The following is a 9,939-nucleotide window of genomic DNA, read 5'->3' as shown; positions in this document are numbered from 1 at the left end:
AAACACCTCTACAGAAAATGTTGTTGCATATGCGAGCCGAACTCTGACTTCTGCGGAACAAAACTACACTATTACCGAACAAGAATGTCTCGCCGTCGTCTGGGCTGTTCAGAAGTTTCGTCCTTACCTGTACGGCCGTCACTTCACAGTCGTCACTGACCACCACGCCCTATGCTGGTTATCCACTTTGAAAAATCTGTCCGGTCGTCTCGGGCGGTGGATCCTCCGCCTTCAAGAGTACGACTTTACTGTCACTTACAAATCGGGCAAGAAGCACAAGGACGCCGACGCTCTCTCTCGTTGCCCTATTGCTTTGCCGTCGCAACCCATGTCCTCGCATTCCTCTCCTGTCCCAACGGAGTCAAGCCATTTAAACCCTACAGTTATGCAGTCTTTGAGCGCCGCCTCTATTGCTCCCATGCCAGATATACACTGCAATCTTGCTCACCACCAGAGTGCTGACCCTTACTGTCAAAAGCTGATTGATAGTCTCAGCGGTGTTCTTAGACCTCCAAATGCCCGTCTCCGTCGTCGGCTCAAAAATTTCAAGTTACAGGATGGCACATTATTTTGGCACAACTACAGCCCACTGGGCCACACATGGGTTCCCGTAATTCCTTCTTCCCTGCGTCCTCAAGTTCTACAAGCCTTCCACGACGACCCCACCGCAGGTCACCTTGGGTACCACAAAACCTATGACCGCATCAAACGTCGTTTCTTCTGGCCTGGCCTTTCAACCTCAGTATTAAAATACGTAGCGTCTTGCATCCCTTGTCAACGACGCAAGCGGTCTACGTCGCCTCCTGCCGGTCTCTTGCAACCTCTCCCATGTCCTTCCACACCTTTCGAAGTCGTCGGAATCGACTTGTATGGACCCCTGCCCTTGACTCCAGCTGGCAACCGCTGGGTCGTTACTGCCGTTGACCACCTCACCCGATACGCTGAAACCGCAGCACTTCCTTCCGGCTCCGCTTCCGAAATCGCCAACTTCTTCCTCCACACCATACTTCTTCGCCACGGCGCCCCTCGCCTCCTCCTTAGCGATCGTGGCAAGTCGTTCCTCTCCACCGTCCTCGCCGCAGTGCTTCATGCTTCAGGCACGGTGCATAAAACTACATCTCCTTACCACCCTCAGACCAATGGCCTCACAGAACGCTTTCATCGCACCCTTTCTGATATGCTATCCACCTACATTCACCCTCAGCACAACAACTGGGACTCTTTACTCCCCTTTGTAACCTTCGCCTACAACACTGCCGTTCAACGAACCACCACCTACTCTCCGTTTTTTCTTGTTTATGCCCGCCATCCTACCTTCTCCCTCGAAGCATCTTTCTTCACAGCTTCTACTCCTTCTGCCGCGCCTTCCCACGAACAGTTCGTGTCTCGTATCGCCCACTGCCGTGATCGTGCCCGCCTTCAAACTGAAGCCACTCAAGCTTCCAGGAAAAGCACGTATGATGCGACTCATCGCTCAGTGTCTTTCCGCCCTGGAGACGAAGTGCTACTCTGGACACCTACTCGCATCCCCGGCCTGTGTGAAAAGTTTCTGAGCCGTTTTATTGGCCCGTACACGGTTCTGGAACAAACTTCCCCTGTAAACTATCTCATCACACCTGCATCGCCTGTTCGCGATCGTCGGTGTCGCGGCACCGAGATTGTGCACGTGTCGCGCTTGAAACCCTTTAACCGCCGACCTTAAGATTTAATTTGCGACCAGGATGGTCGCTTTCGTTCGGGAGGGGGAATGTTGTAAGCACTGTGAGTGACCTTCATCTTCATCTCAGCGTAATCATCATCGGTCATCGGGTCGTGCGAAGAAGACGAAGTGTTGCTAAGCTGTGACTAGTCGGTAGCTGCTGCTTCGGCCTACCTGAAGTAAAAAGGTGAATTTGCTGGTGCGTTCTTCTGCCTCACAATATATATATATATATATATATATATATATATATATATATTCCGGCATCTTTCTTCTTTCACTCCCTCCTTTATCCCTTCCTTTACGGCGCGGTTCAGGTTTCCGCCGATATGTGAGACAGATACTGCGCCATTTCCTTTCCCCAAAAACCAATTTAAAATTGTTTTTCCAAGGAAAGCCTAGCTGCACAAAGATCTCTACACCGAAGCCCAGCCACGAGTAGCTGTCATCCGTGCCTTGCCTAATCAGATTAGCGTAGAAGATAAAATTCAAGGAACCTTCAATTCAGTGATCCAATTTACGTGGAAGAAGAAGACTGTATTCGATAGTTTGCGTTGTGAGAAATCCTAAACAGCTTCGTGAATACGACCTCGGAGGTCCCCTATGACAATGACTGCGTCATAAGACAGCACAATTAAGCGCTTAACAAGGCAGTCCTAATTGACCGGAGCCGGGATATGGATGCGTGCGGTGCTCGGGCGAACTTTATGAGAGATTCGAGTGAGAGAACAAGGTGATAGGGTAGAACAGAATTCAGAATAATTTTAAATAATGCGCTTTAAGATCACGTGATCAACGCCGTCCTATAAAAAGTTGCGTAGAGCAGAGAACGACAGTGACGACAGCAAAAAGTTGTCTGTGCTCTACTGCACTAGTTTGTGTAAGTTGTATGTACACAGAAGCAATGGAGGTGCAGTTCGTCTCCCGCCTCCCTAGCCACCCTACAAGTTTTAACCCTATTTGGGTTGCGGCCATGGCCGCAGGTTTCGGGGTTGCGGGTGCATTCCAGTGACTGCCTTGAGCGCAGACGCATCTAGGCGCCGGAGGTAAGAACAAACGTGGATCACTTTCTGCGCGACTTTCAGGTATCTCGACGGCTTGCACCGTCATTTTCCTGTAGCGAAAGATAATCTTTGTTGCTTTATGTTCCCCTGTGTCAGTCAACGCACAAGTTTGTCCGGCGCTTCATTCAAGATGAGCCTGAAATTCGCCGCCAACATCTCGACGACGTATCAGATCGCACCGTTCTTGAAACGCTACCGGGTAGCCCGGGAGGCGGGATTCAGGGCTGTGGAGTGCGAATTTCCGTACGAGGTGGGCGTTGACAGCATCCGCAAGGCGAAGCTCGACAACCGTATGAAGCATGTGCTGATCAGCTCGCATCCAGGTGAGCGAGTGTAACGTAAACGTGTCAGTGCCCCCGATCACACATTGTGCGACTTTTAGGCGACTTGACCAAAGGCGAACTGGGCTTTGCTGCGATACCAGGCTGTGAATCCCAGTTTCTGACCAGCTTGGAGACTTCTATAAAATATGCCAAGGCCTTGGACTGCAAAAAGTATGCCTCTTTCACCCACATGCACCTCGTTGACCTTTCTTTCCTTTTTTTTTTTTAAACTGCGCGATTGCTTACTCGCCTGCTGCTGTTCATCTGTAGGATACACATTCTGGCAGGAATCACAGGACCCGAGCGAAGCACTGCAATGGAGGAAACATACCTAACTAATTTGAAGATGGCAGCTAAATTACTTGAAAAGGTAATCAGGTTGCATGTTTTTGCATATTGCTTTACAATCTGTACTTTTCTTTTTTTTTAGGAGGGAATTGTTGGTGTGATAGGACCCATGTGCAAGGAAGTCCAACCAGGATATTTTCTCGATAGTTTCAAACAAGGTAAAATGTAGGCCATTGTCGACATTTCTCGGTTCGCCTTGTGCATTATGTGCAAGCAAAATTCAATTTGTTCCACCTAAAATGGTGTTTGTGCATTGCAGCGGAAAGTTACATCAACCATGTAAACCATGAAAACATACGGTTACTCTTGGTAACTACAACTTTCATATACCTTGCTTGGAGATGGCATATGTGGTGTGCTGAATATGAGAACATTTTTTACAGAACATCTTTCACCTTCAGATGATCTCAGGGAATCTGATAAATACCATGGAAGCTCTTTCTCCTCTTGTAGGTGAGTCAGTTGTTGTTGCTGTTGATGAAAAACGCTTCCACACATTTCACCCCTGTGTGAAGAACTGGGAGTAATAGTTACATCACATCCACCCCCCTCCCCCTCGATAAAGAGAAGAAAGGAAGGATGTTGACTACATGATGTATGGCCAGGTTAATGTGGAGTAAATTAGCACAGTTATGATAGCAGCACCACTTAGCCTGGAAAATGCTTCCTCTACATTGACAACAGTGGAATGTTTATGCACATTTAGCCTGGTAACTGACCAACAGCTTCCATGGGGCCCTTCATTTCGTTGCCTCCTGTGGCTTCTACATATGTTAAATATTTTTCCTTCTTTACAGGTCACATGCAGATTTCTCAAGCACCACACAGGAATGAGCCGGGTGCGTCTGGTGAGATAAATTATTGGTACATACTAATGCGCATCGGAGTTATGCCTTATAACGACTATATAGGCCTCGACTACATACCACCAGGTAATGGATTTTTTCTTTCACTAAAGTTATTTTGTCTGTCTAGGGCACTAGAGATTTTAGCTGTGGTATTTATTTTGGTAAGCAACTTTGACTGTTATTTTTGCACAGAGGGAACCCAGGATGCCACTTATTGGATAAGCCGCTTTGGATACAGTTGCCGCTGATCCGGAGTTCCCGGGTTCGAATACAACCGCGGCGGCAGCGTTTCGATGGAGTCGAAATGCAAAGGCGCCGTGTGGTGTGCGATGTCGGTGCACGTTAAAGTTCCCCAGGTGGTCGAAATTATTCTGGAGGGCTTCTTCCTTTCTTCCGTTATGGTGCAGGCCCTGGCTGTGGTTCAGGTGTCTGCTGATATGTGAGACAGGTACTGCGCCATTTCCTTTCCCCAAAAACCAATCTTCATTTTCATTTTCATTTTTTTACCAGGGAAATTGTTTAATGTTGTAAATATTTATATATTTGTCCACAATAAAATGTGTTGTTCTGGGTGAATAAAAATGGTGAGATGTTTTACATGTACACTATAGATTTGGAAACCTGTTATGTGGTGGTATTGAAAAACTGCACTACAAGATGGAAAGAACAGATAAGAAGGTACAGGTGGAGACTTCACCTTGTGTGTATGTATATGTAAAGAGACTTTAATTAGTTTAATGGGGTCGTATTGAGAAACTTGGATGTATTAAAAGTTCTGATCGAAGCCTCGGGATTTGTCAAGATAGGATGTATGTATATAATGTAGCAATACATATACCACTACATTACTGTATTACTGCTGTCAAATCTTGACAGTACAAACTTGAAGGGGACCCAAAAGTTGTTCAGATTATGAGATTACATAGTGATGATATTCCACTGCTTGTTGCGTTGTATGTTTTCAGACACGCTTTGCCTGTCAGTACTTTATACCCAAATGATTAAACGTGCACCCTTTTGCGAAGCCCAGCTGAAAACTGTTCTAAGGTTCTAAATTAATATAGGTAAAACATACGCACAAAAAACGGTAATGCCGGCCATGAAAGCATGATAATGGCCAAACCACGATTTAGTGCAAACTGCGCAGTCTGACATTTTTGTTTATTTATTGCAAATTATCTTGCCTAATGTCCATCTGAGGTGTTTTTTTGCGTATTGTGACAATCCCAAGGAGCGATAGCTTCAGCATGCAGACGATAATCCCCGGGGCCATGCATTTATTCCCTTCAAAAGTGTGGCAGAAGTGATGTCGGAATTTAGGCTTTAAAAAATCTGGCCACTAGCAATGGCGTACGGCGTGCTATGTGCCCAAGTGTGTTTCTCAGCAGTGGTGGTTGGGCTTTCGGCGCGTTACGCATGTGTCTAGGATTATTTTTAAGTACGGCGAATAACCGTAGATGTGGTATTTTATTCGTCAAACTTGATGTGGTGACGCGGAGTGATTGATGCATTGAAATGACTCTCGCGAAAAGGTGGCACTCCTGAATCCTGCTTCGACATGCGAAGAAGGTCTAATCATTTCGATCAGTTGACTTTTGTACCTTGCCAAACAGCACAGAAACACGAAGCCACTGCTGGCGATTCTGAGCTGCGTTTCGAACGCCACATGGCGTACGGTAGTCTCAAGGAGGATGGTGCATTGCACCAAGTGGCGCGCGATATCATGTTTCGCAGCCTGGCATCTTCATTGGACCTCTGCACCGATCTGTGTTTTATACGTGTGTGTGTGTTTTCAGAGATGGGGGGTACAGGAGGATTGCGGTGAGCGGCGCGGTTTCAAGGTATCTGCCATGAAAAGCTTGAACAGCGTAGCGTCGGCGATGTCCCTGTTCGACGCGCGCTGTGGCTGCTGGTACTGCTGGCACCGGCTCACATTGCCATATCTAATCCTGATCTTTCATGGCCGATTTGTGTGTTGATATTTTACACTACGCATGTCATATATTTATATATTTGATTAATTAAAAAGTAACAAAATGCGTCTTTACAATGCCGGTATGCCATTGGCACCTAGTTTTAGTTGAAGAATAGATTTGCAGCCAAATGCGTGGATGAAAACAATTATTAAGCAACTCGTACACATGCTAAACCTATATACACCTTTGAAATAGCGAGGGATGTATAGTGACGCCGGCGGGGATGTGAAGTAGAATTATCTCCCATAGGAATACATGTAAAGAAGAGTTTTCACAGTGAACATAAAAGGTCGTTTCATGAAGAATAAAAAAGTACGTCCTGGAATACATTGTGAAAGTATAAAACGTCGTTTCAAATGCGGTGTATTTTTAAAACACCGTGATGCGTGGGAGTCGCTCCCCACTGGGGTACGAGGTGGGAGCGCAAGCCATAGATTCACATTAAAGCAAAGCTTTTTGCAATATTTTTTTTCGTTCCACAAGGAACCCATGGAGCCGCCTGTTGGTTAATATTTGGCAAATACTTTGAAACAGTGTGAAGTATGCTATGTCATTTCGAAGGCAATCTATTTTTAGTGCACCACAATAAATCTGTGTTGTGAAGTGCCAAGAGTCCTCCAAAATTCGTTCTACCATCTCGATGTTTCTCTGAATCACACAAGCTTTTCGTGGAGTCCAACATGCTGCAGCGTGCGCTAGATTTGCTCGCAAATACTGCAGTTCAAGCTGGACACCCTAGATAGATTACATTGAAAGCAATCCTCAGACAGTGTGATAAACGAACGGTGCACAATAGCAGACGACGGTCTTGCTAGACCAACACCTTACAAACATAGATGACTCTCGCAGAGGCGGCTGGCTAAAGTCCCAGTAACTTTATGGCTGGCTGGGGGTAGACTCACTGGATGAGTGCACTATCGTCTATGAGAGAAATCTGCTGCCATCTGCTGCAACAAAACTGTAAGGCTGCAAAGAATCTGATGGAGGCTTGTAGTATTAAAGATATGGGGTGTAAACTTCAAGTGCCACTGCGACGAGCTTTTGCTCTTTCTTTTTCTGGTTGGGCATGCGCATGCAAAGGGCATACTGAAATAGGCTGCAGCATAATACTTGACTCACAGGACTAATACGTAATATGGCAGCTCCAAATATGGTATATCATATGCTCTATATTCCATCAAAGCTTGGCCCTACACTTACCATACTTTAGCCCCTGCACGAGGAGAGAATCTCGGAAGCTTGCAGAAGTTGCGCCTCTGAGTAGCAAACAGAAAAACAAAACTTTTCGTCTACCCGACGTTAGCAGTGCTTAGTACAGGAGCGAGCTTATTAAATAACTTGGCTCAGGGCGTAGTGGCAACAAAGGATGTGGGACAGGGTTCAGTTAAAGGCATATACCACGAAAGGTTTTTTTCTTTATTGCCTGTTTCTACAGTAATACGTCGTAAACAGATTATGTTCGGCACTGCATTCTCAAATATCAGGAGCGGACATGCCTTTTGCTCACATCAGAAACTTGGAACCATTTCAAGGAACACAACTACTCCATCCAACTGATTACTTAATTTCCAGAACATGTATCTCTTTGTACACTTCGCGCAGCTTAAACACGTTTTCTTTTAAGTAATTGCGGACAGACCGCGCATCATTGCAGTGTCTTGCAGCCACATCGTGCTTCACCAAATACTGTGCAGGCCAAAAAGGAAGAAGACATCGTATTTATAAAGATCCGGCTCAACGTCCAGGAATCGCATCCCATAAAGCCTCAAGGGTGAGTCTTTATTGCCCGCTGGAGCATATGTCCCAAAAGAGCAGTGCATCCCAGCAATCAATAAAAATGTGTTCTATTGTCTGGTTTGTGACACAGCAAGCAGTCAACTCTCCACTTAACTTGAGTTTTATATCGTCTCCAGACGTGCTGACAACCCACCAAAGCATAACCATGAGCCAACCAGGTTAAAACATGCTTTTGCACGTCTGTATAGACTGTTTACGTTAAAACGTTACTACATTTTTTGGAGACTAGTTTTGTGGCTCTTCTTCGAGTTTAGGACCTGGCAATTAACCCTGATTGGATATTTTAGAGCGAGCGCTGGTCACTTGGGAAAACACGGGGCGCACTTGCAATGGAGCCGGTGACGTCTACTATAGTGCGGGTGCTCCGTCTGAGTCTGTGCCTTCCCTTGGAGGAGGGGGTCGACCACGACGAAGGCCACGCAAGACTTGCAGAGAAGGCGGAGACCAAGGCCCGGTATGCTGAAATTCGGCGGCATCGTCGACAGGGGAATGCCGGACAACGGGCGAGTGTAATGCGGAAGAAAAGCGGCACAATTGCATGCGGTGGATAACAAGACACGAGCTGTAGAAACCGAGATTAAGTGGCTGAAGCGACAGGCGAAAAAAGACGCTGTCGCGTCTACTCTTACTGCGAAGCTAAGGAGTACTTCTAATTCTTTATTGATTGCGGATGCCCGAGTAGTCATTCGGTGTTTCACCAGGATGCTGCGCGGCGCAAAATGGTCTGAGGCTAACCGGGGATGGTTTTAAGGGAAGGGCTACATAACTGATCATAATAATGATTGGTTTTTTGGGGAAAGGAAATGGCGCAGTATCTGTCTCATATATCGGCGGACACCTGAACCGCGCCGTAAGGGAAGGGATAAAGGAGGGAGTGAAGGAAGAAGAGGTGCCGTAGTGGAGGGCTCCGGAATAATTTCGACCACCTGGGGATCTTTAACGTGCACTGACATCGCACAGCACACGGGCGCCTTAGCGTTTTTCCTCCATAAAAACGCAGCCGCCGCGGTCGGGTTCGAACCCGGGAACTCCGGATCAGTAGTCGAGCGCCCTAACCACTGAGCCACCGCGACGACACATAACTGATCAAAACAAGAAAAATGATGGTGGAGATGACAATTACCTAACGGGTGGCTGTTGAAAACGTATAGGAACGTGTATTTAATTTGTTGAGTGCAAGCTCGTAAATTAAAACGGTTTTGAGGAAAGGAAAGGGCGTAACTGCCTCGTTTAATTATCGGTGGACACATAAATCGCGCTATGAGGGAAGGGGAGGGTGAAAGAAGGAAGAGAGAAGAGTTGCCGTAGTGGAGGGTTCCGGAATAATTTCGCCCACCTGTGGATCTTTAACGTGCATCGACATATCGCGCAGCACATGGCCGGGTGCCTGTGCGTTTCGCCTCCATCGACACGCGGCCTTCAAACACCGCAGCGTTTGTGTTTCGCTTTTGCCTACCCTGTTATGTGCAGTTCCGACCGCAGCTGTGACACCAAAGCGTGCCATTTGCTTAAATTTGTAAGCCATGCGGAGGGTGCATTGCAAATTATTTTTACATCGAGCACCGCAGGGTACATTAGCGGTTATTTTGGTGGTTTTCAAAAATAAGCGTCTTTTCAGCAGATCTTTTTTGCCTGTTCAGGCAGATGTTTGGCAGTAGAAGTGACAACACTGGCGGTGTGTTTTCAGTTGGAGGATTGATGCAGCAAATCAAGGAAATGGTAAATTTGAAGAGAAAAAAAATAGTCAGACTATACATTTTAAAAGCGAAATTGAAGGAAAATGAAAAAAGTCAACAATAGAGGTATAGGCTAGGTGGCGCAAGCTGCCGCCCATACAAAGGGTAAAGCCAGCATCATCCATCCATTTATGTTATCGATAAAAGC

At 46.4% G+C, this 9,939-nt stretch overlaps 1 protein-coding gene across 1 annotated transcript; it reads left to right on the top strand.

The window, feature by feature from the left end:
• Positions 1-2,582: 2,582 nt before the first annotated feature.
• On the top strand, positions 2,583-6,866 carry LOC144109458 (putative hydroxypyruvate isomerase). Its single transcript, XM_077642263.1, has 9 exons — positions 2,583-2,745; positions 2,860-3,086; positions 3,146-3,257; positions 3,357-3,456; positions 3,517-3,592; positions 3,694-3,743; positions 3,818-3,887; positions 4,232-4,366; positions 4,475-6,866. The coding sequence occupies exons 2-9, from the start codon at positions 2,894-2,896 to the stop codon at positions 4,528-4,530; spliced, it is 792 nt and encodes a 263-aa protein (XP_077498389.1). The 5' UTR covers positions 2,583-2,745; positions 2,860-2,893; the 3' UTR covers positions 4,531-6,866.
• Positions 6,867-9,939: the final 3,073 nt, after the last annotated feature.

The sequence above is a fragment of the Amblyomma americanum genome, chromosome 11, assembly GCF_052857255.1.
Source record: "Amblyomma americanum isolate KBUSLIRL-KWMA chromosome 11, ASM5285725v1, whole genome shotgun sequence".
NCBI lineage: Eukaryota > Metazoa > Arthropoda > Arachnida > Ixodida > Ixodidae > Amblyomma > Amblyomma americanum.
The sequence above is the reverse complement of the archived record's forward strand: the minus strand, read 5'-3'. Positions and strand labels throughout refer to the sequence as shown.